Genomic DNA, 25,252 nt, shown 5'->3' with positions numbered 1-25,252 from the left:
ATACTTAATTCAAATCTTTACATTGCTATGGAAAAATTCTATTGTTAAACTGACCACAACATATGAATATTTGAAGCACATCTGAAATTACAAAATATTTTAAAATTCTGAAATACATGTTGGTAAGGTAATAAATAGGGAGGGACTTTACATTTAGCAAAAGATTAAATGGATCAAGTCAATGTTAGGGGTTGATTAAATTAAATCAAAGGGTTAAATTAAATCAAAGACAAATAACCAATGGTATATCTTCAGAATAACTGCTGAGAAAATTTGAGACTGGAAATATAAAAAAACTTAGAAGTTATTATTTTTTTCTAATTCATTTAGGCAAAAAGGTTTTAATGAATAATAACTGAAAATGCACATCCCTCTCCTTCCTGAAACTAAATAATGAAGACTTCTTTGTATAATAATTATTACCTGAGTTTCTGGTTTGTATTTATCCACCCATGGTTCATTTTCTGACAGATATTCTTTTGAATTTTCTACACCATAGATCTGTTTAGAGGAAGATAGGTTTCCTCCTTTGCTAGCTGGAAATCTGCTACTTTCCAATGTGGAAGGCACCTTTTTTCTTCTAAGACTTGAGTTATTCACACTTAATGATGTGGCAGTAATAGTAGAAATGCTTGTAGTCTCTGAAAAACCATCAAATGATGGGTCTACCCAGTTTGTTACCTGAAAAAAAGAAGCCATATAAATAAACACTTATTTTTTTTTTTTGCATCTATTCCCTATGTAACTACTCTATTAAAAACATTGTTAGCAACATTGAGAATAAATCTCACAAAATAGTTCTTTAAATAAAACTGACTCTATAGTTATTTTTCTACTTCACAATAAGTATAAATGCATGCTTAGCTACTTGACCACAGCAATGATGAAAGCCATATAAATGAATACAGAGTACAAACAATTATTTTTATAAATAATAATCTTTCCAGGGTAAAGACTGGTGGCTTCCCTGGTAGCTCAGACAGTAAAGAATCTGCCTGCAATGCAGAAGACCCAGGTTCAATCCCTGGGTTGGAAGACCCCTGGAGAAAGAAATGGCCAAATCCAGTATTTTTGCCTGGAGCCTTGTGGCTACAGTCCATGAGGTTGCAAAGAGTTGGATATACGACTGAGTGACTTTCACTTTCAGGGTAAAGATGAGACTGATTCTTTTAAAACTCATTTGTAGCCTTGAAACACAAACATTAAAATCATCTATCAAAAAAAAAATAAAACAGAATAAAGAAAAAGGCATGATTTTAACCATGTAGAGCAGTAAGGAAAGTAACACTTCTGCCTTGACCAGATTAATATATTCACAAACATTTCATACATTGAAATAATCCCTATCAGCCTTAAGATTTGTGAGGATAAGGTCTAAGAATACTGATGCTACGAATAATTTGTATTTACGACTTGATTATATTTTTCTTCAGCTCATGAAGCAACTCGGAGAAGGCAATGGCAAGCCACTCCAGTACTCTTGCCTAGAAAATCCCATGGATGGAGGAGCCTGGTAGGCTGCAGTCCATGGGGTCGCTACAAGTCAGACATGACTGAACAACTTCACTTTCACTTTCACGCATTGGAGAAGGAAATGGCAACCCACTCCAGTGTTCTTGCCTGGAGAATCCCAGGGACGGGGGAGCCTGGTGGGCTGCCGTCTATGGGGTCGGACAGAGTCGGACACGACTGAAGTGACTTAGCAGCAGCAGCAGCATGAAGCAACTAGCATGTTTCTGAAAGGGAAGCAGGCTTTCCAGAGAGGATGATCTGTCAGATTTGTTCAGGAAAAAGAGTACTAGGTTAATAGAACAGGAAAATCAGTGAGATGTACTTCATGGTCCTCTGGTCTACAGAAACTCCTGACCTCTCTATATTTCTCTGCATCATTTCCTTTTCTTTAAAATCCTTCGTAATGATACTCAGAGAAAAATAAAAAAACAAAATATTTTAACCTAAAAATATTTCAGTTCAGTTCAGTCGCTCAGTCGTGTCCGACTCTTTGCGACCCCATGAATCACAGCACGCCAGGCCTCCCTGTCCATCACCAACTCCCAGAGTTCACTCAAATTCATGTCCATCGAGTCAGTGATGCCATCCAGCCATCTCATTCTCTGTCGTCCCCTTCTCCTCCCGCCCCCAATCCTTCTCAGCATCAGAGTCTTTTCCAGTGAGTCAACTTGTCGCATGAGGTGGCCAAAGTATTGGAGTGTCAGCTTTAGCATCAGTTCTTCCAATGAACACCCAGGATTGATCTCCTTTAGAATGGACTGGTTGGATCTCCTTGCTGTCCAAGAGACTCTCAGAGTCTTCTCCAGCACCACAGTTCAAAAACATGCAGATGACACTACCCTTATGGCAGAGAGTGAAGAAGAACTCAAAAGCCTCTTGATGAAAGTGAAAGAGGAGAGTGAAAAGGTTGGCTTGAAGCTCAACATTCAGAAAACAAAGATCATGGCATCTGGTCCCATCACTTCACGGGAAACAGATGGGGAAACAGTGTCAGACTTTATTTTTTTGGGCTCCAAAATCACTGTGGATGCTGATTACAGATATGAAATTAAAAGACGCTTACTCCTTGGAAGGAAAGTTATGACCAACCTAGATAGTATATTAAAAAGCAGAGACATTACTTTGCCAACCAAGGTCCATCTAGTCAAGGCTATGGTTTTTCCTGTGGTCATGTATGGATGTGAGAGTTGGACTGTGAAGAAGGCTGATCGCCGAAGAATTTAGGAGTATTAAAAATACTTAATTTTTTAATCATTAAAAATATTTAATAATTTTAATTTTAAAAGTGAACTTTTTCTTAACATTCCAACAGTATAAATCTAGAAAAGTCCAGTTCAGTGCCTGACTTTTGGAATTCCCTGCCTGGCTAACAAGGGGGAACCCAGATATATCTTCCTTGAAGAATGCTCAGCCACAGTTGTGAACCATGTACTACACGATGCTTCTTGCCGGGAAGGAAAGAAGAAACAAAACGGAGACTGGCACTGCAAGTAGGCTCAGGAGAAGGAAGTCAGGGCTTACAGGCATTTTATGAATGCAAATCACACTTCATTCTTCTCATAACGGCAGACCTTAGGGTTATGACCAGCAGAGGGCAAAGGAAGAAGACCTCTGGGGAAAAAAATTTCAGTCACAGCTACCCCTCTCATTTCCTCCTCTTTAAAAGACTGCCACTGGTACTATAATTTTGGCCTTTATAAAAAAAGAGTACATGAAAATATGAGTAGTAGTAAAACTCTTAATAGCAATTCTGATCTAGCAACTTCAATGTGCATGTTACTCATACATTTTAAATGTGAATTAAATGTGAATTTAACTTATATAAATGTGAATTTAACTTATATAAATGTGAATTTAACTTCCTTAAAAAAAAAAAAAAGAGACACAGCAAAGTTAAATAATTTACTTACCGTCAGAGGAAAATCAGATCCACTACTAGGAAAATGGATAACTTCCAGTACACTGTTTGACACCCATCCCACCCACCCAACAGCTTTACCAAGAACTGGTACACTGAATCTAAGAGGCAGGGCTTTTGAAGTTATAATACCACATACAACATATTTCTTTCTCTTCAATTGCTCTTTCATTCCCAACGTTCATCACAGCACTGTTTACAACAGCTAGGACATGGAAGCAACCTAGATGTCCATCAGCAGATGAATGGATAAGAAAGCTTTGGTACACACACACAATAGAATATTACTCAGCTATTAAAAAGAATACATTTGAATCAGTTCTAATGAGGTGGATGAAACTGGAGCCTATTACACAGAGTGAAGTAAGTCAGAAAGGAAAACACCAATACAGTATACTAACGCATATATATGGAATTTAGAAAGATGGTAACAATGACCCTATATGCAAGACAGCAAAAGAGACACAGATGTAAAGAATAGCCTTTTGGACTCTGTGGGAGAAGGTGAGGGTGGGATGATCTGAGAGAACAGCACTGAAACATGTATATTACCATATGTGAAACAGATCACCAGTCCAAGTTCAATGTATCAAACAGGGCACTCAAAGCTGGTGCACTGGGACAACCCCGGGGGGGGAGGGGGGGGGATGGGGAGGGAGATGGGAGGGGGTTCCGGATGGGGGACACATGTACACCCAGCGCGGATTCATGTCAACGTATGGCAAAAACCACTACAGTATTGTAAAGTAATTAACCTCCAATTAAAATAAATAAATACATTAAAAAAAATTAAGGTTGTGTTTTCAGTGCACAGTTGTTTCACAATTTATTATCAGAGTCTTTAGATCACTAATAACAATAAACACTGGGCACCGTTACTTTGACTGTAGTAACAAGTCATTAGGAACATATTCAAAAATTTATAACTCCTTTTGGGCAACTATCACATGGCCATTTCAGTGTATCATACCTTTGTAGAAGATACCTTTGGTCTAAAAAAAGTTTTTGACATTATAAACTTCAATAGTTCCCATCCGTAGTATACAACCTGTAGTAGATTAAAGTATAATTCACCTAGGGGGAAAAAAAGAAAAAAAAAAACCCTCAAATTCAGAAAATTGTAAAACAGAAGTACAGTAATATATATTGGTAAAATCAACAACATAATAAAGGCTCAAGAACTAGTGAAAGAGGAAACAGTAAATCTACATGCAGTAAGAAATCAAAATGTAAAGTGAATTTTATTTTTAATGATTATAACTGTCAATTATCTAGAGAGATACATTATTCACATGAACTCAGTAACGTATTAGGTAACACAGAAAAAACAGACACTTGTGTACCTCTGTTTTGTTAAGAAAAATTCAACAATTTTCTTTGTGCAGTTTTTATACTGAAAATTAAAATTAAAAATTTCCACACTTCAGGGCTTCCCTGGTAGTCCAGTGGTTAAGAACTGTGCCCTGCAGTGGAAGGGACATCAGTTCCATTCCTGGTCTGGAAAGGTCCACCATACCAGAGCAACTAAGCCCCTGCACCGCAACTACTGAGCTCACACACTCTAAAGGCGGGGAGTACCCAACAAGAAGTCCACACACTGCCACCAGAGCGAAGTTCCCACTCACCGCAACTAGAGAAAGCCTGCATACAGCAAGGAAGACCCAGGGCAGCCAAAAATAAAACAAATCAATTTTTTCCCCACACTTTAAATTTCAATAATTTCCCCAAAATTTCAAATAACCAAAAAAGCACCGTACAATGAATTCAGGCTTATCACTGATTTTAGACAAAGACTTTATATTTTTCTGTAAAGTATTTCTATATTCGAACACGTCATCAAGACATTTTTTTGGCAACACTTCTGAATTTGTTTTTTTTTAATTTCATATTCTTCAATGTTTATATAAACTGGCGAACTCAGCAATTTTAAGTTTGCCAGAAGGAAATAAAGTCTAAAAACCTGTAAACTGAGCTTTATAGTTTGGAGACATACATAATTTATGTGTAAACACTTTCACACAGCAGAAAGCAAATCATACACACTCACAAATTTTTCACGACTGGGAACGTCTCTGCTTTGCAGTTTCAAAGAAGTACATAGATGGAAAAAGCACCTCTTTGAGTGAACGTAGGTGGCAGGTCGAAATCAGAGAGACAGACTGTTCTGGTCAGAATTCTAGTTGCTCTTTGAAAACAAGGCTGACAGTTACCTCCTTTAAAAAATAGGCAACTGTCCTTGAGGATACCAGGTTCCTGAAATGTGTTGTCAGCGGCAGAAGAGACCTTGAAGAGTATTTCTAGCACACCCACCACCACCCTACACACTGCACTGGAGATAACTAAGCTGGAATATTTGTCCAAGGTCAGGCTGCTAGTCAGGCGCGAGCCGAGATGAAGTCCCGTGCCTCTGCTCCAGGCCAGCGCTCAGCACCGCCACCCTCTCAGCCCCAGATGGGATGGGCAGTTCGGGAGGAGGAGCCACGAGAGGCCGGGAGGCGTGAAGGCAGACATGGATTCGCGTCTCGAGGACCTATATACAGCACAGCGGCAGCAACGACAGCCTTACTTTCAGGTAGCTGCATCCCCTCGCGGGCGGAGGGGAGCGGGGGAGCCCAGGCGCTGCTCCAGGTGGAAGGCAAGCCCTCCGGCCCTGCCCAAGCTCAGCGCGGAAGCCCTTCAGAGGCCCCGCCCCCCGGGGACCTTCCAGATCAGCCGGCGCTTCCGCGACCCAGTGGGGAGGGCGGGGCCGCCAAGGGCGCGCCTGCCTTAGGCGTCCAGCGCTTTGCCTGACTCGACGCGCCGGCCCGACCGCTGCCGGGGTCTCGGCCCCTGCGATGGCAGCGCGTCCTCGAGGGCTGGTCACCAGCTGTGGGTGACGAGGCGGCGGAGGTGGGTCGCGAGCGCCCCTGCAGGCCTCAAGTGCCCGGGGCCGCTGGCCCTTGCGGTGGCCCGCCCCTGCCGCCCCTCCCGGGAGTGTGCAGAGCGCGTGTGCAGTGCGCGTGCGCAGAGGCGAGCGGAGCCAGCGCGGCGGGGACCATGCTGCTGCCGAACATCCTGCTCACCGGTCAGGGCGCGCGGCGCGGTGCTGCCGAGGGGCTGGGCCGGGCCGGGGCGCCGAGTGCTCTGGGGCCTGGCCCGAGGGGGTTCGCTCAGCGTTCTGGGGAGGCTCGGCGAGGGCCGCGCGGCGGGGCTGCCGGCGTCAGGGCCTCTGGCCCCGGCCCTCGAGGCGGCTTTGCGGGAGGCGGGGGCGGGGACGACGGACGTCAGTTCTGTTGGCGAGAGGTGGCCTCGGTGAGGCGGAGAGGTAGACAGATCCAGCTCCCTTTTCTGGTCAGCTGCCGAATCTTTCTTCATCACGTTTCTGTTTGTAAAATGGCTGTTGCTTTACTTGGGTAGGGTTGTCTTTGGGTTGTTAGCTAAACAGCATAAAGCAGTATCTGGCCCTTAGTAGATCTGTTAATGATGGATGCCATTATTAGGTTCTCGAGGCTTCTTGAGCTGCTTCTCATTTTTCCTTTGTGTCTGAGTCAGGTGAAAGGAGTCGGATGTTTGTGTTGTGGGTGATTCATTTGTCGTATACGCCGGCGGAGGTTGCTTCAGGGGCTTTGTAAATTTTAAGAACGGAAGGCATCGACTGAGCATCTCTGGTCTTTTCTCGTCCAGAGATGCTGTAAAATTCCCGGGATGATTGTGGGGTTCCTTCTGGGTCTTTGGATCCATGCTCAAGGCGCCTGTTATATATGCTGCTGCTGCTGCTAAGTCGCTTCAGTCGTGTCCAACTCTGTGCGACCCCATAGACGGCAGCCCACCAGGCTCCGCCGTCCCTGGGATTCTCCAGGCAAGAACACTGGAATGGGTGTGAGGGGCCGTAAAAATGCCGCATAGTGACTTCAAGAATATTATTTCTAATTTGTTTAACTCTGAAAATGTTTAACTGTTAAATTGTAGTAGGTAATGGCATCACGGGACATTCATGTCAAAATCGAATGGGTGTAGATGCTGTTGCAATACAAAATTGAGGCGCTCTTTGTGGAAACAATGCAGTTTTATCTTTTAACAAAAACAAGCATACTGGCAGCAGATAAGTCTTGTCTGTTTCTGAGAGCAGCAGATTAACGTCAACACATTAACATTTAGCCTGCTCTTTAAGAGGAATGTTTTTACAACATCTTATTTGTGTCAGGCAGTATCTTAGTTTTTTAATATTAATCCATGCCGTCAAAAATATAAATGTGATCATTTTATTGAAAACATGGTGAGTTTAGGATTCAAACTTGGTGTATTATAGTGGACTGGAGGTAAAATGTTATTTTCCTTATAGGTAGACCTGAATTTATTCCTTTTATCTTTAATTATAATGATCAGATTTTATAATTGTGGCATTAAATCTGAACAGCTGAAAATTAAGGGTATGATTATTTATCTTGAAGCAATATGAAAAAGGGAAGGTGAAGAACAATGTATAGTATTGCCGTTTATGTAGAAGGAAATAATATGGTATGTGTATGTGTTGATATATATGCATGCAATGTGTATGTATGTATACACATTAAAACAAATAAATGGTAGCAGTTTATTTGAGGTGGCTAATTTTATTTGGGGAATTTCCATGATGGCAAGCAGTCTGTGATTGGCATTAGATTCTCCCAAGCCCCACTTGCTCTGGTAAAATCAGATACAGTGGGTGAAATTCTGATATCCAGCAGGCTTTGGGTAGTTCATTAGGTTATGGTGTGTGTTCGTATAGGATTGCTAATTAGGAAACTTTTCATTTAAGTTGTTGAGAACCTTAAAGGCAGATCAGTGGCTAAAGTCTAATGAGTATTTCATGAACAGTATTTTTCTGTGGCTTGTCTTACAGGTACACCAGGGGTTGGAAAAACTACACTAGGCAAAGAACTTGCGTCAAGATCAGGACTGAAATACGTTAATGTGGGTGATTTAGCTCGAGAAGGTAAGGGACACTTTTGTTAATTTAAAAATGAGAGAAATAATGAAGTATTAGCACTGTATTTGTGAGAAAGAAGAGAAAATTTTCCATGAAGGAATTTATGCTCTGTTGGGGACATAGAAATAGAACATACTGTCTCATGCTGTGTCCTGGTTATTTTGACTGCACCCCCTCTGCAATTGGCTAGCAGTTTTTGTGGACAGTAATAACTGGAACAGCTTCCATGAAGATAGGACCGTTTGAATATGAGGAAGAGTATTTTGAGTTGTGCTAAGCATATATGTATATAGAGAAAGATAGTCTATGAGCTTATTGGAAGGACAGAATTTTGAACTCAGGCAGTAGGATATGGCTGTACTATGGTCTAAGATTAGTTTGATAGATGCATGCCTGCAAGCACCTGCACATATTTTTAAAGTATATGTTTTTACCTATTTTACCCTGGTTTTTCCCAGTCTTTGAACACTTCCATTATTTGTGTCTTCATCTTTTTTATATTCTCTAATGGGTAGAAACTCCATAAATCTAAGTCAAGGGAACTTTAAATGTGCCTCATTAAAATTGAAAAGATTTAAAATTTTTTAATTGCTAGTTTTAAAAACTTGTATTTAAAATTTTTAGAGTTCCTGACAGTTGCTACTAAAGTAACTATTTCACATGTGATCTAATGTACATATTTTTTTCAAATGATCTAAAGTTTGATCACCGGATATCATGGAGTCTGGCAAGATGGCTTCTCCCAAGAGCATGCCGAAAGATGCACAGATGATGGCACAAATCCTGAAGGATATGGGGATTACAGAATATGAACCAAGAGTTATAAATCAGATGTTGGAGTTTGCCTTCCGATATGTGACCACAATTCTAGATGATGCAAAAATTTATTCAAGTCATGCTAAGAAAGCTACTGTTGATGCAGATGATGTGCGATTGGCAATCCAGTGTCGTGCTGACCAGTCTTTTACATCTCCTCCACCAAGAGATTTTTTATTAGATATTGCAAGGCAAAGAAATCAAACCCCTTTACCATTGATCAAGCCATACTCAGGTCCTAGATTGCCACCTGATAGGTACTGCTTGACTGCTCCAAATTATAGACTTAAGTCTTTACAAAAAAAGGCATCTACTTCTGCAGGAAGAATAACAGTTCCACGGTTAAGTGTTGGTTCAGTTACTAGCAGACCAAGTACTCCCACACTTGGCACACCAACCCCACAAGCCATGTCCGTTTCAACTAAAGTAGGGACTCCAGTGTCCCTCACAGGGCAAAGGTTCACAGTACAGATGCCCACTTCACAATCCCCAGCTGTAAAAGCTTCAATTCCTGCAACATCAGCAGTTCAGAATGTTCTAATTAATCCGTCATTAATTGGGTCCAAAAATATTCTTATTACCACTAACATGGTCTCATCACAAAATACTGCCAATGAAGCATCAAATGCATTGAAAAGAAAACATGATGATGATGACGACGATGATGACGATGACGATGACTATGATAATTTGTAATCTAGCCTTGAAGCATGTAACATGTATACTTGGTTTTGAATCTATTGTACTGAGATTAAACCTGCATGCTAGATGTTTCCATGTTGTATTCTAGAAAAAATAGTATTTAATGAGTAAATATGCCTACCATACTTTTTGATTGAGCTGTTGTGTTAGATTTTCTTTAATAGGATTAGTAATGGTTTCTCGTCAGCCTTTAAGTGTAAAAAATAAAGTTGCAATTCATGCATTTAATTGTTGGTACTTTGGCAATTATGTTATTAGTGTTTTGTTTTTTTTTAATTCAAATGCAGTTTTCCGCCTCATCACCAACAGAAATAGCAGTTGGAAAAACTTGAAGTTGTTGCAGTCTACTCCTTACCAATAGAGTCACTTCTAGTGTTTTCACATGTTTAGATCATAGTATGATCTCTGGTGTTGAGTCACTCTTATGGGCCATTCTTTCAGATTGCTGAAGCATAACCATGTCTGCTTTTTAGAGAGACCACTTGGTCAGGATTTTTATTTATAGTGAACCTTATCCATTTGGGCTTCCCTGGCAGCTCAGATGGTAAAGAATCTGCCTGCAGTGCAGGAGACATGGGTTTGATCTCTGGGTTGGGAAGATCCCCTGGAGAAGGGAATGGCTACCCACTCCAGTGTTTTTGCCTGGAGAATTCCATGGACAGAGGAGCCTGCCAGGCTGCAGTCCATAGAGTTGCAAAAAGTCAGACACGACTGAGTGACTGACAGTTGTCCATTTCGACTTACCTTTTTCAATTGCCACAGTTTTTCTTAGGTCTCATTTTTCTATTCCTTTGCTTATATTTAAGGATCCTTGGTGTGTCTCTCAGTATCTCACTACTTAAAAATTTTAAGTTTTTTCTCAGTTTCCCTTTTTGCAGGTCAGTTATGTATCTTTGCTCATTATGTTCTTGATACTATAAACTAGTATCATGCTTATATTTTTAATCCAGGTTTGGTGTTCAAATTATAGTTGATAAAACTTAGGTCTTTATTTGCTACTGTGTATAGCTTGTCATTCTGCATTTTATACCCATATGAAATCTGGTTTGTTCCTTTGCCTGTGCAACTTTACTACTTTTGATAAGTGATTTCAGAGTCACACGTGTGCTTGTCGCTAAGTCATGTCCGACTCTTTTGCAACCCAATAGACTGTAGCCTGCCAGGCTCTTCTGTACAGCATGAATACTGGAGTCGGTTGCCATTTCCTCCTCTCAGAGTTACATACGGTAGTCAAATTTCAGTCATGTCTTCCAGTTCTCACCCACTCAATTTAATGTTCCTACTTTGCCAACCAAGGTCCGTCTAGTCAGTTCAGTACAGTTCAGTCGCTCACTTGTGTCCAACTCTCTGCGACCCCGTGAATCACAGCACGCCAGGCCTCCCTGTCCATCACCAACTCCCGGAGTTCACTCAAACTCATGTCCACAGAGTCAGTGATGCCATCCAGCCATCTCATTCTCGGTTGTCCGCTTCTCCTCCCGCCCCCAACCTTTCCCAGCACCAGAGTCTTTTCCAGTGAGTCAACTTGTCGCATGAGGTGGCCAAAGTATTGGAGTTTCAGCTTTAGCATCAGTCCTTCCAATGAACACCCAGGATTGATCTTTAGAATGGACTGGTTGGATCTCCTTGCAGTACAAGGGACTCTCAAGAGTCTTCTCCAACACCACAGTTCAAAAGCATCAATTCTTCTGCGATCAGCTTTCTTCACAGTCCAACACTCACATCCATACATGACCACGGGAAAAACCATAGCCTTGACTAGACGAACCTTGGTTGGCAAAGTAATGTCTCTGCTTTTTAATATACTATCAAGGTTGGTCATAACTTTCCTTCCAAGGAGTAAGCGTCTTTTAATTTCATGGCTGCAGTCAGCATCTGCAGTGATTTTGGAGCCCCCAAATATAAAGTCTGACATCGTTTCCACTGTTTTTCCATCTGTTTCCCATGAAGTGATGGGACCAGATGCCATGATCTTAGTTTTCTGAATGTTGAGCTTCAAGCCAACCTTTTCACTCTCCTCTTTCACGTTCATCAAGAGGCTTTTTAGTTCCTCTTCACTTTCTGCCATAAGGGTGGTGTCATCTGCATATCTGAGGTTATTGATATTTCTCCCAGCAATCTTGCTTCCAGCTTGTGCTTCTTCCAGTCCAGCGTTCCTCATGATGTACTCTGCATATAAGTTAAATAAGTAAGGTGACAATAAACAGCCTTGATGTACTCCTTTTCCTATTTGGAACCAGTCTGTTGTTCCGTGTACAGTTCTGACTGTTGCTTCCTGACCTGCATAGAGGTTTCTCAAGAGGCAGGTCAGGTGGTCTGGTATTCCCATCTCTTTCAGAATTTTCCACAGTTTACTGTGATCCACACCCCACTAGTCAAGGCTATGGTTTTTCCCGTGGTCATGTACGAATGTGAGAGTTGGACTGTGAAGAAAGCTGATCCCCGGAGAGTTGATGCTTTTGAACTGTGGTGTTGGAGAAGACTCTTGAGAGTCCCTTGGACTGCAAGGAAATCCAACCAGTCCATTCTAAAGGAGATCAATCCTGGGTGTTCATTGGAAGGACTTATGCTAAAGCTGAAACTCCAATACTTTGGCCACCTCATGCGACATGTTGACTCACTCGAAAAGAGTCTGATGCTAGGAGGGATTGGGGGTGGGAGGAGACGGGGACGACAGAGAATGAGTTGGCTGGATGGCATCACTGACTCGATGGACATGAGTTTGAGTGAACTCCGGGTGATGGACAGGGAGGCCTGGTGTGCTGTGATTCATGGGGTTGCAAAGAGTCGGACACGACTGAGCAACTGAACTGAACTGAAACTTAATGAAGTTATAATCTGTCATGAATAGCATTGAGAGTAATAGTAACACCAGAACCAAGGATAATCCCCAGTAAGACACTCCTCTTCATTGAGTCTCTGCTTACACACAAACCATTTTAGTTGTGTTCCTTGATAGTGCATGGTCTTGACCATTCTGTTTGTATTTTATCGATGAGTTATTTAATGAGATGGAATCTTCCTTATAAATGGGGCATTTTTCCTCCTATTATGCCAGATAAAGGATTTCTGGTCTGATTTAACATGTTAGATGATGTGCTTTATCAGATTTTTCAAAATGTACCAGATTTTTTTCCCCCACAGATGCAATTTGAAGATATCTGAAAATCTAACTATGAGATAATGTGAGACATTCAGCTGCCTCATTTTTTCCCAAATGGTAATATGTTTTAAGGGAAACCACTCAATCTTCTACAAAGCACTGTATCTCAATGGGGTGATTTTGTCCTTCAGGGGATATTCTGAGACATTTTTGTTTGTCACAACTGGAGTGGGAGGTTTTCTTCTGATCTCTACTGGGTTGATGCCAAGGATTCTGCTGAACATCCTGCAATTCACAGGACAGTCCTCTCTCTCCATAACAGAATTCAGTTCAGTCGCTCGTTGTGTCCGACTCTTTGTGACCCTGTGGACTGTAGCACCCCAGGCTTCCCTGTCCGTCACCAACTCCAGGAGCTTACTCAAACTCTTGTCCATTGAGTCAGTGATGCCATCCAACCATCTCATCCTTTGTTGTCCCCTTCTCATCCTGCATTCAATCTTTCCCAGCATCAGGGTCTTTTCCAATGAGTCAGTTCTTTGCATCAGGTGGCCAAAGTATTGGAGTTTCAGCTTCAGCATCAGTCCTTCCAATGAATATTCAGGACTGATTTCCTTTAGCATGGACTGGTTGGATCTCCTTGCAGTCCAAGGGACTCTCAAGAGTCTTCTCCAACACCACAGTTCAAAAGCATCAATTCTTCGGCACTCAGCCTTCTTTATGGTCCAACTCTCACATCCATACATGACCATGGGAAAAACCATAGCCTTGACTAGATGGACCTTGGTTGGCAAAGTAATGTCTCTGCTTTTTAATAGGCTGTCTTAGGTTGGTCACAGCTTTTCTTCCAAGGAGCAAGTGTCTTTTAATTTCATGGCCAAACTCAAAATGTCAGTAGTATTTCAGGTTTAGAAACCCTCTGTAAGTCATGAGACCAAAACAAAACTGATTTTAAATGAATGTGTCTAAATGGAGTTTATTGCCATCCTGATAATCATGTTGAATTTCTGTATTATTTGTAAGAGACCATCTATGTTGCTTAGAACTAAAGCAGAAAAAATTAGGTGGGGAATTAAGCTTAATGAAACTATAGCATCCTGAATGTGGAGGGACCAAGACTGCTTTTCTTATCCCTGTTCATTCAGTCTGCATTCCTGACTGTCCTTTCCCATGTGCAGTCGTTTAATTACACTTGTTATCAGCATCCTTAATTTTTCTGCCACTGGTTTATCAATCTTCAGCCTCTGTCCCTAACCCCAGCATGCTCATGGATCTAGACATTAGATGCATTTCAAATATCTGGCCCACAGCACTTAAAATCTTGATGTGTTTCTAACCCAAGGGTTAACAAGCTGCTCCTGGTTTTGTAGGAGCCACTAGCTAAAGAGTAGGCTGTAAATTCTGAACTATTTACTCTCTGGCCCTTTATAGAAAAAGCTTGCCATCCCCACTCTAACCTTTGTGTATCTCATTTTTCCCCTCACTTTAATCACCTCCCACTAGAAGACTTTGAAACTAACTTATTCCTTGTCCTCTCACCAACACTGCTTTCCCAATCCTTTCATCTGATTCTCGCTTTCCCACCATATATCTCTTTTCCTGTGTGATCTTGTAATCCTGCCTCCCCGTCTAGTGATCTCATTGACTCAGACTGGTCATTTCTTTTTGCTGGTGACTCTTAGATTTGTAATTAAAACTTAGCCCAATTTCTAGACATCTACTAGATGACACCATCTTGATAGTTCCTGGACATTTCCAAATTAATGTTTAGATGCTCTGAAGTCATCCATGACTGCTTGTCCACTCCTGATTCCTGTCCCGTCACACACACAAATGCATTCACTTGCTACCCAGAAGCACTTGGCTTCTAATCTTGATAGTTAAAAAAAATACGTTTGAAATCCCTATTCCATTCATAAGACCACTGATGCTGTGTCCCTGGTACCGCTGAACCATCCCAAGACCATTAGTGCTGAATCTCAGTATCTCATTGTTTAATTGCCAAGTCATGTCTGACTCTTTTCCTGTGACCCTGCGGACTGGAGCCCACCAGGCTCCTCTGTCCATAGTATTTTCCAGGCAAGAATACTAGAGTGAGTTGCCATTTCCTATTCCAGGGGATCTTCCCAACCCAGGGATTGAACCTGTGTCTCCTGAGCCTCCTGCATTGGCAGGCTAATTCTTTAAATACTGAGCCACCTGGGAACGAAGGATCATCTTACCTACCATTTTATCCTTAGCTTCAAGTTTCTACTTAGAAGTTACCTCCTCCAGGAAGCTTCCTCAAATATCCTGCTTATGTTCCTCACCTAAAAGATGCCCATCTTATTGCTCCCAAAGCACCAGGATCCACAGCATTAAATATTACAATTTCCAGGTTACTTGCCTATCCTCTCTCATATTACTGTAAACTGTTGAAGGGGAGGACTAAGTTGGTCTTGGTGTTGAATTTGTTCACTAGTATATCTTCATTTCCTGTTTGATAAATGTTTTTTGAAATGAATGTTTGAAAGCTTGGATTACACTATTTTATTAATAATAAAGTTAATACTGCTATAGTTGTATTTTAGACAACATATATTAAAATTTTTTTTTACTAGTCTGGACTTAAAATATGAAGGAACATTTATCTACCCCAGATTCCCACATAGTACAAAATCAGCGGTAGATATTTTTCATTTTGTGGCATTGTAATATATATATATAGTAATATAAAAATAATGGAGAAATTTAACAACCTAATACTTTATTTACTTAAGTTTAATTACATACTTCAGTCAGTAAACAGGATTTAACTAATTCACTATTGCTGAATATTTTAAAGCATCTTTTATACTTTTTTCTGGTTAGAAATTTAGAGGTCAAAGAAATCTCTGGACAGGACATTTTTCTTGAAAAAATTACAGATTTCCATGGAGGGCTGGGTGTGGTGTTGCAGTAAGCCAGTTCCCGTGGGTGCAGTGGTGCGATGACATGTTTTGTGACATGTTTTGCTTCAACAGCATTTAACTTGGATCCGCTTACAGAAACTTACGGGATTCCTTTTTACTTAAGAGTACCTCGCCCACTGGCTAGAGTACTTCATCGTTGCAGGGGCCTCTGGTGGAGAGTTAATGGGTTATACCATGGACAAAGCAGAAGGCTCAGGGGCAAGGGAAGAATGGCACGGACACATCACAGCTCTGTCGTTGCCCCGGGATTTCAGCGCCATGGTTTGGCTGCTAAACTTAAGAAGTTATTAGAGGAGATTTCAGAAAGAAAGGGTGGATTTTTTGTTGATCTCTTTGTAAGAGTGTCTAACCTAGTGGCTGTCAACATGTACAAGCAGCTAGGCTACAGCATGTACACGGTAGTCAGGAGTACTATTCAGCATGCAGTGGGGAGCCGGATGAGGACTCTTAACAATATGAGGAAAGCACTATCCAAGGACACTGAGAAATCCATCATACCATTACCTCTTCCTGTGAAGCCAGAAGAGATTGAATAACCATGAACAGTGGCTCTTAGGCTGATGATGCTCCAGACAGTTTATGGATAATATTATTTTCATTAGATGATCTTGGAGCTCTATTAGGAGAAAAGGGGATCATTTAGCTCTTAAAGACTTCAAGAAAATACAGGTTATTAACTTATCTTAAGTTTCCTACTAGCAATATTATACCTTCTAAAGCTATTCACTGTAATAAAATCCAATTAAAAAAAAAAGCAGCTAAGTCAGAAGAAAACATTACACTGGCATGGCTCATAACATACTATTCACAATACGCTAGGGAAAAAGCTTGCTCCAGTCTCCTAAATTCTGTGCTTGAGAACTGCTGCTATATATACATTTTTTATCTTGTATTGATTGAACTTAAGCTTTAAAAGCATATTTGAAATGTATGAATCTAAGATGTATAATAAAATGCACTGTTGACTCTAAAAAATAATTACACGTTTTTCAGAGTCAATTTACTAAATACATAATGTAACAGTTATAAAAAGGCTCATTTAAATTTGCATCTCTTTAGTAGCTGGTAAAGTCCAACATTTTTTTCATGTATTGTTTACTAATTATCTTTTCCATTATGTGTGAATTGTTTTCTTATTATTAGGTTACTGTTTTTGAGATATTTATATAATCTACATTTCAGTCCTTTGTCCTAGTATAAATATTTCTCCCTGCTATTTAAAAAAAAAGTTTGTTTTCCGTTAGTTATCTTTGGAATGTAGTAATTAGCTTTTTAATCCACCTAGAACTTGTGTTGTAAAGTAAGGGTTTAGATTATTTTCTATATTGTTAACCAGTTTCCCCCACACCAAGACAGTTTGACTTCTTAGCAAGTTAAGAGTTTCTGAAAGTGGGTTTTCCAGGTAAAGCGGGTTTTCCGGGTGACTATTTTGTTGAGTGTCAAAATAAGAATTTATGGTGTATTACTGTCGATTCACTTTGAATTAAAATATATATATTGCAGCAAAAAAGAGTTTCTGGTAGCTGAACAGCAACCCAAGAAGTCAGAGGTTACACTCGGGTGCTAGAGAAGCGGTTTATGTGCTCAGAATCAGTCCACAGACCCTCCAGGCAAGACGGTTAAGACTGCCTCTGTGCCTTCCACTAACCCTCGGGGACTACCCTTTTGTCACTCCAGAACTTATGCTCATTTTAAGCTTATTTCAACCTGTGCCAAATTGTTAAGGGGAAGAGGTAGAAGACTATAGCATGCTTTTTGAGATGGCTAAGAGGATGATCTAAGTCTGCCTCTAGAGTGCATACCTCCTAGGGGTTCAGGGTGAGGGTGGGGTTGGTATGTCTCACCTCCTTACGACACACTTCATTTGAAAGAAACTAATTTACAGGAAAGTTTTTATGTTAGATTTAAATTTGCCTTCTTTATGTCTGCCCCCATCATTCTTGTTTTACCTTCTGAAATTTAACCCTTGGCTTTTGGGGATGCTGGAAATCTAGACGTTCAGGAGCATCTGTATACTGACTTTCCTTCCCCAAACCCCATGAATGTGACCTCAGTGACAAAGGGTTCATTCGTGGAATCAAGCGTCAGTTGTTGCTTTTAATAAGTTTCATATCCTTGGCCTAATAAGTTTGGAACTTAATCCGCTGTTAATGTATGTGAGTGTTTGTATCCCTTTCACCACCAATCTGTAGCTCAACAAAACTAATGTTTTCTTCTTATAGCACCACAAACACTGAAGTTGGTTCTCTGTAGATGGTTTCAGTTTTGAAACCACCAATAGCTAAAGCGGTTGCAGACATACTGTTATCCAGATTTCCTTCTAGACAAAATTCTAATTTATCAGCATTGCTCATTATATTTGGTGTCCATGTGACATTGTTGTATTAGTGCCCTCTCTTATCTCTAAAAAAGTAATTGAAAATTACTAAAAGTTACCAAGAAAAGACTAATACTCCAATGTAAATCTCTTTTAGGGCAGTTATATGATGGCTATGATGAAGAGTATGACTGTCCCATTTTAGATGAAGATAGAGTAAGTACAATTTTTTTTAATAAAGTATACATTTAAAAAATTTAATAGGAAAGTTGACCTTAGGGTTTTTTTTTTTAATTGATTGACTACTGAGGGGGTAATTTTTTTAGCTTATTTATTTTATTATTTTATCTTTTTAACCTCAGTTTTTAAAAGAATATTCATCTTTATTTTTTCCCTTTCTTACAGGTAGTTGATGAGCTAGAAAACCAAATGAGTGAAGGTGGAGTTATTGTTGATTACCATGGTTGTGATTTCTTCCCTGAACGCTGGTTTCATATAGTATTTGTGCTGAAAACAGATAACAGTATTTTGTATAAAAGACTTGAAAATAGGTAAGAAAGGAAAAACATTAAATTCTTAAAGTATTATATTAACTTTTACTCAGATTCCTGAAGTTGGCAAATACTAACATCAAAAAGGTTCTATTTGAAAATGTCACTACTTTATAATTTGTTCTCATTATAAACCAAGTCTGTATAGTACCAACTGAACCTAAGAGAAAAAGATGCATTTGTAAAACACAAGCAGTAGTTTCTGAGTAAATGAACATCCTGACAGTCTGATTCAGTAAAATGGACTATATAGCAACGCTATTTAGTCATGCTTTTTCCCTAATGTAAAGTTTCTCTAGGAAAACAGCCAAGACAATAGCATATTCTTTGGTATGGAATGAATATTACACACTTAAGTCATCCTCATAACAGAAATGAGAAAACTTATGAAAAACTCACAAGATAAATTAACATTTCACAATATATTTGAGTTCATCCATTCCGAGAGAGCATCAGGCTTAATCTAGAATAACCAAAAAACCAAAGTTTTATGGAAAACATTTCCCCACTGTCTTTTGATTCAAGCTGTGGCAAAGGGGGAATTTTAAAAGAATTTAGAAGTTTCTGGAAGGAAAATTCCAGAAGTTTGCCTAACTAAGGTCAGGTTCAGAATTTGTGTTTTCAGTGATCATTGTCAGCTCTGACTAAACACCATTGAATTGTGTGTGTGTGTGTGTGAGTCACACTCTTTGCAGCCCCATGGACTATAGCCTGGCAGGCTCCCTATGTCCATGGAATTCTCCAGGGAAGAAGACTAGAGTGGGTTGACATTTCCTTCTCCAGGAGATCTTCCCAACCCAGGGATCAAACCTGGGTCTCCCGCACTGCAGGCAGATTCTTTACCATCTGAGGTACAAGAGAAGTCAGTCCTTGCACAAAAAAGTATAGTATGAAATATACAGGAAAAGTTATAATGCCTGAAGCTTTCATCATCTTTCTTTAGGCAGGAAAAGCCATTCAATATATTTGAACAGAGAAGTAATAGAGACAAGATGGTACATATGCCTTTTCTCAAAAACCATTTAACATTTTTATTAAAAATTAAAATTTTATGTAAATAAAGATTAAAGTATGAGAAAAGCAGTCTTGTTTTTAACCATTGAAAAAATTAATCACCTTTTTAATTGTTTTTAATGAGTAATCACCTATTTAAAGAAAAAAACCTTATTGAAATAAATTCACATACCATATGAATTGTACAGCCCATTTGAAGCATACACTTCAGTGGTTTTCAGTGTATTCACAGAGTTGTATATCCATTATTATAACCAGTTTTTTAAAATGTTCACCACCTCCCTCCCAAAAAACCCATACCCATTAGCGGTCACTCCCCATCTCCCCTTAGTCCCCAGTCCCAGGCAACCAATAATTTACTTTCTATCTCTGCGGATTTACCTATTCAGGACTTTTTATATAAATGAAATCATATAAAATGTGATCTTTTGTGTCTGGCTTCTTTTATTTAGCATAAGGTTTTCAAGGTTCATCTGTGTTGTAGCATGTACCGGTACTTCTTTTCTTTTTATTGCCAAATAATATTCCATTATATGGATATACCATATTTTATTTATCTGTTTATCAGATTATAGACATTTCAGTTGTTTCAACTTTTTGGCAGTTGTGAGTAATGCTGCTATGAACATTCATGCATGTGTTTTTCTGTGAACCTTATACATTCATTCATTTATCTTGGGTATTGAAGTTTCTCCAGGAATAGGATTTCTGGGTCACATGTTAAATAGCTATGTATAACTTTCTGAGAAACTGTCAGACATTGTCCATAGTGACTGCACCACTTTACATTCCCAAGAGTGGTGTATGAAGCCTCCAGTGTTTTCACATCCTTGTTATTATCTGTTTGATTGCAGCCATCCTAGTGGATATGAAGTAGTATCACATTGTACTTTTCATTTGCATTTCCTTGATGGCTAATGATACTGAGTGCCTTTTCATGTGCTTATGGGCCATTTGTATATCTTTTGGAAAAATAGCTATTTAGACCTTTTGCCCAATTTTTAATTGGATTATTTGGCCTTTTTTGTTAAGTTGTAGGGTTTCTTTATGTATTTTAGATATAAGTCCCTTATCAGATAGAAGATTTGCAAAAACTGTCTCCCATTCTGTGGGCTGTCTTTTCGTAAAGTTAATCACCTTTTGAGTAGTTCAATCTAATTTTGTAATCTAAGTTACAAAACTGAATTAATTTGAGTCTGAATTTTCCTTACTTATTTCACTAACTAGTTGGCTAATTTACATCTTCCTAAAGCTGAAACTGCAATACTTTGGCCACCTCATGTGACAAGTTGTTTCACTGGAAAAGACTCTGATGCTGGGAAAGGTTGGGGGCGGGAGGAGAAGGGGACGACAGAGAATGAGATGGCTGGATGGCATCACTGACTCTATGGACATGAGTTTGGGTGAACTCCGGGAGTTGGTGATGGACAGGGAGGCCTGGCGTGCTGTGATTCATGGGGTCGCAGAGAGTCGGACACGACTGAGCGACTGAACTGAACTGAAAGATTATACAAGTTAATTTTTTCAGTGTCTTTGGAACTGGTAAACTACAGATACACCTGTGTGATCTAGTACCCAATTAATATATGATATTCTTTATCATGTGCATTTTTTTTATTTTATGCCATTTATTTGTTTTATCTGTCTGTATCTTAACTCCTCTAACTTTTAAAATTTAGAACCATAACTATAGACTATTTAATCTCATAGCTGGGCATCTGGCTTGAGGTAAGTAGATGTTTGCTAATTGAATGACTGACAAATTGTAGGGGGAGGAATGCCAACCTATTATTTCTAGGTAAAGAGACTGAGAAGTATTTTTGTGTGATTCTTCATGTGTTCAAAAAGTATATATATTCTGAAGTGTCCAATTTCTAATTTGTTCCTAAAACTCTAGTTAATGCCATTCACATTATCTCCTCTTTGCCTTCTAGGGGTTATAATGAGAAGAAACTAAAAGATAATGTTCAGTGTGAAATTTTTCAAGTTCTTCATGAAGAAGCCTTAGCATCCTACAAGGAAGAAATAGTGCATCAACTGCCGAGCAATAAACCAGAAGATCTAGAGGATAATATCAATCAGATACTGAAATGGATTGAGCAATGGGTCAAAGATCACAGCTCTTAACAAGAATGGCCACTGCACAATCACTCTTGACATCTCTCTGCCGATGTCACATAAATTATTCAGTTATCAATAAAACTTTATTATTGAAATTGTGCTGTTAGACTAGGAGATGGATAGTATAAAGGTTTATGTTTGGGTTTTTTTCTCTGTGAGAAAGCTAAACTCAAATATAATGAATAATACTATTAAGGATTGAGAGTTAAAACTGTAAAAGTTTATTACAGAAGAAAATCAAGATGATCTCTTAAAATAAAACACAGGTTAAAGATAAAGCATCAATTTTCCATTTTTATTTCTTTAAAAAAAAAAAGAAGTGGTAATACTTGCACTCTGTATAGAATTCAAAATGTACAAAAGCATACACAGATGGTACCCAACTTAAAATGGTTCAGCTTAGGATGTTTTGACTTTATGATGGAGCAAAAGTGAGAACATACACACTAGAAATTGATAGCTTACGGTGAATGATTATGATTCGTGATCTCTGAAGAAGATTTCGCTTCGGGACCAGGGGCCTGGCTTGATCACTCAAGAGCTTTTGTGTTGCAGAATGTTACTAAAGTATAAGAAGGTCAGAGAAAGCTTCTGATACAGACATCAGAAGGGGGATGGAGAGTGCCCCCCTGGCTAGTCTAAGCAAGGGAGTTATATGCTTTTTTAATTAGTTATTACAGTAAATCAAAAGAATGTCTCAAGGTTGTAAAGATCTTACTAGACCCCTCCCATAATTTACATTTTAAGGTAACAGGATTAGCCAGAAGGTTTTCAAGAAGGAGTAACTGTCCTCAAGCCAGATACATTGTTGTTATATAATGGACAGGGAGGCCTGGTGTGCTGTGATTCATGGGGTCGCAGAGTTGGACATGACTAAGCAACTGAACTGAACTGAACTGAACTGAAGGAATGTAGAAAAAAACGTTTGTCCTTTCCTTCTCCCTTATCTCCTCTTCAAGAGCCCCAGATCCCTCTTTTCCTCAGGGACCCCAGACTTACTATCAACCTGCCTAGGAATTGACTCTCTCAAAATTATGCTTTGAATTTTGATCTTTTCCTGGGCTAGCGATCTGCATGCAGCATGTTACCTGTGATGGTGGGGAGTGGGGGTGGCTGCAGCTCCCAGTCAGCCAGGTGATAATGAGGGTAAACAACCGATAAAACTTACCACCATTCTGTACCATGCAACCATTCTACTTTTAACTTTCAGTTCAGTAGTCAATAAATTACGACACAGTTAACACTTTATTATAAAATAGGCTTTATGTTAAGATGATTTTGCCCAATTGTAAATTAATGTAAGTATTCTTACATTTAAGGTAGCATATTTAAGGTACGCTAGGATGGGAGCTTCACTGGTCGTCAAGTGGTTAGGACTCCGAGCTTCCACTGCTATGCGTGTGGGTTCATCCCTGGTTGCAGAACTAGGATCTCACATTCGACAGTGTGTGGGGAAAAAAAAAAAGGTAGGCTATGCTAAGCTGTGATGTTTGGTAGGTCAGGAGTATTAAGTACATTTTTGACTTGGGATATTTTCAACTTATGATGGATTCATCAGGCTGTAACCCCACATAAGTCAAGGAAGATCTGTACTAGAAAGGTAGGCTTCCCTTTCAGGCCACCCTGTTCTTCAGTCACTGATAGATTCCCTCCCTTTAGGAAAGAATTTTACTGGTTTGGATGTGTGTGTGTTTGTGCTTTTTTTAAGCATGTGTGTGCGTGCTTTTTTTCTTTTAAGCGTATGGTAGCATACCATGCAAACTTGTCATTTTTTTTTTCATTTAATATATTTTGGATATTATACCATCTTAGAACATGCAGACCTTCCTATTCTTTATTAAGCTATAACTCACATATCATAAAATCCACTATTTTATTTTTTATTTTCTCCCCCCCACCTAAAATCCACTATTTTAAAGTGTACTGTCCATGTTAAAAATCATATTCACAAGATTGTGCAACTACCCCATTCTGTAACACTGTCATCACCCCAACCAAAAGACATCCCATACCTGTTATCAGTCACTTCCCATTCTTCCCTTCTCCTGCTGCTGCTAAGTCACTTCAGTCGTGTCCAACTCTGTGCAACCCCATAGACAGCAGCCCACCAGGCATCCCCGTCCCTGGGATTCTCCAGGCAAGAACACGAGTGGGTTGCCATTTCCTTCTCCAATGCATGAAACTGAAAATGAAGTCGCTCAGTTGTGTCTGACTCTTGGTGATCCCATGGACTGCAGCCTACCAGGCTCCTCCGTCATGAGATTTTCTAGGCAAGAGTACTGGAGTGGCTTGCCATTGCCTTCTCCGTCCCTTCTCCTGGCCCCTTGCTATTACTAGTTCACTTTGTTGCTATAGATTTGCATATTCTGGAGATTATATAAATAGAATCATACAATATGTGGTTTTTCGTTTCTGGCATCTTTCACTTAGCATAGTGTTTTCATCATCATCCATGTTGAAGCCTTAATGAGTACCTCATTCCTTAATATGGTTGAATAATATTCCACTGTATGGCTATTCCACGTTTTGTTTATCCATTCCATCAGCAGCATAGTTGGATTGTATCCATTTTGGGTATTGCGTTTTATGAACATTAGTGCACAAGTTTTTGTGTTGATGTATGTTTTCAACTCTCTTGGATAAAGGAAAGAGGGAGATTGCTAGGTCATATTGCAACTGAGTTTAGCATTTTGAGGATATGCCAAAATGTTTTCCAAAGTGGTTGCATTACTTTCTATTCTCATCATCCTTGTATTGGGGATCTAATTCTCCATATCCTTGCCAACACTTGCTGCTGTTCACCTAATAGCCATCCTGTAGATACACAGTCGTAGCTTCATTTTGGTTTTGATACATTTCTCTAATGACCAATGATGTTGAGCATCTTTCCATGTGTTAAGTCATTTGTGTATCTTCCTTTGGATCCCTAATACTTTGTTGTTTGTTTGTTTTGGCCAATCCACGTGGCTTGTGGGATCTTAGTTCCCTGACCAGGGATCGAACCCACTCATGCCCCATGCAGTGGAAGCATGGAGTCCTAACCATTGGATCACCAGGGAATTCCCACTAATCTGTTTTGAAAAGACTTTTTTTTCACTAGGATTCACTAAATCCTCTTGTCAAGTGATTGCTACTACTTATCCATCCTAACACTATCTCATAATAAGATGTTCCTTCAACAAAGGAAATAATGGGATCTAATACATAACTATATACATTATAAGACTCTTAAAAATATAAATATACTTATTAATTTCAGGCCAAGGTTTTCAGGTAATGCTTTCATGACAATGCTTTAACAT

General features: G+C 39.6%; 3 protein-coding genes and 1 pseudogene across 7 annotated transcripts in view; 3 read left to right on the top strand and 1 right to left on the bottom strand.

The window, feature by feature from the left end:
- Positions 1 to 6,143, bottom strand: part of RAD17 (RAD17 checkpoint clamp loader component) — a 35,360-nt gene extending 29,217 nt beyond the window's left edge. The window contains exons 1-3 of one of the 5 annotated variants that reach the window (XM_055421916.2): positions 5,997 to 6,143; positions 4,401 to 4,504; positions 424 to 681 (exon numbers count right to left, since the gene is read on the bottom strand). In XM_055421916.2, the coding sequence (XP_055277891.2) occupies positions 424 to 681; positions 4,401 to 4,504; positions 5,997 to 6,012 (378 nt within the window). In that variant the 5' untranslated portion in view covers positions 6,013 to 6,143. Of the gene's footprint in view, positions 1 to 423; positions 682 to 4,400; positions 4,505 to 4,773; positions 4,900 to 5,477 lie in introns of those variants that run through there. The other 4 variants (XM_055421918.2, XM_055421919.2, XM_055421917.2 and 1 more) reach the window with 4 other exon arrangements.
- A 209-nt stretch (positions 6,144 to 6,352) lies between these two features.
- Positions 6,353 to 22,231, top strand: AK6 (adenylate kinase 6). Its single transcript, XM_055421926.2, has 5 exons — positions 6,353 to 6,494; positions 8,292 to 8,384; positions 18,422 to 18,480; positions 18,670 to 18,815; positions 21,764 to 22,231. The coding sequence occupies exons 1-5, from the start codon at positions 6,467 to 6,469 to the stop codon at positions 21,954 to 21,956; spliced, it is 519 nt and encodes a 172-aa protein (XP_055277901.1). The 5' UTR covers positions 6,353 to 6,466; the 3' UTR covers positions 21,957 to 22,231.
- On the top strand, positions 6,744 to 10,021 carry TAF9 (TATA-box binding protein associated factor 9). Its single transcript, XM_055421923.2, has 3 exons — positions 6,744 to 6,760; positions 8,292 to 8,384; positions 9,079 to 10,021. The coding sequence occupies exon 3, from the start codon at positions 9,096 to 9,098 to the stop codon at positions 9,888 to 9,890; it is 795 nt and encodes a 264-aa protein (XP_055277898.1). The 5' UTR covers positions 6,744 to 6,760; positions 8,292 to 8,384; positions 9,079 to 9,095; the 3' UTR covers positions 9,891 to 10,021.
- LOC129553200 (N-alpha-acetyltransferase 20 pseudogene) lies at positions 12,584 to 18,403 on the top strand (annotated as a pseudogene).
- Positions 22,232 to 25,252: the final 3,021 nt, after the last annotated feature.

This window comes from Moschus berezovskii, chromosome 18 (assembly GCF_049115385.1).
Source record: "Moschus berezovskii isolate FMDL1 chromosome 18, NW_MosBer_1.0, whole genome shotgun sequence".
Classification (NCBI taxonomy): domain Eukaryota; kingdom Metazoa; phylum Chordata; class Mammalia; order Artiodactyla; family Moschidae; genus Moschus; species Moschus berezovskii.
Note: the sequence above shows the minus strand (reverse complement) of the source record. Positions and strands in the feature narration are given on the sequence as shown.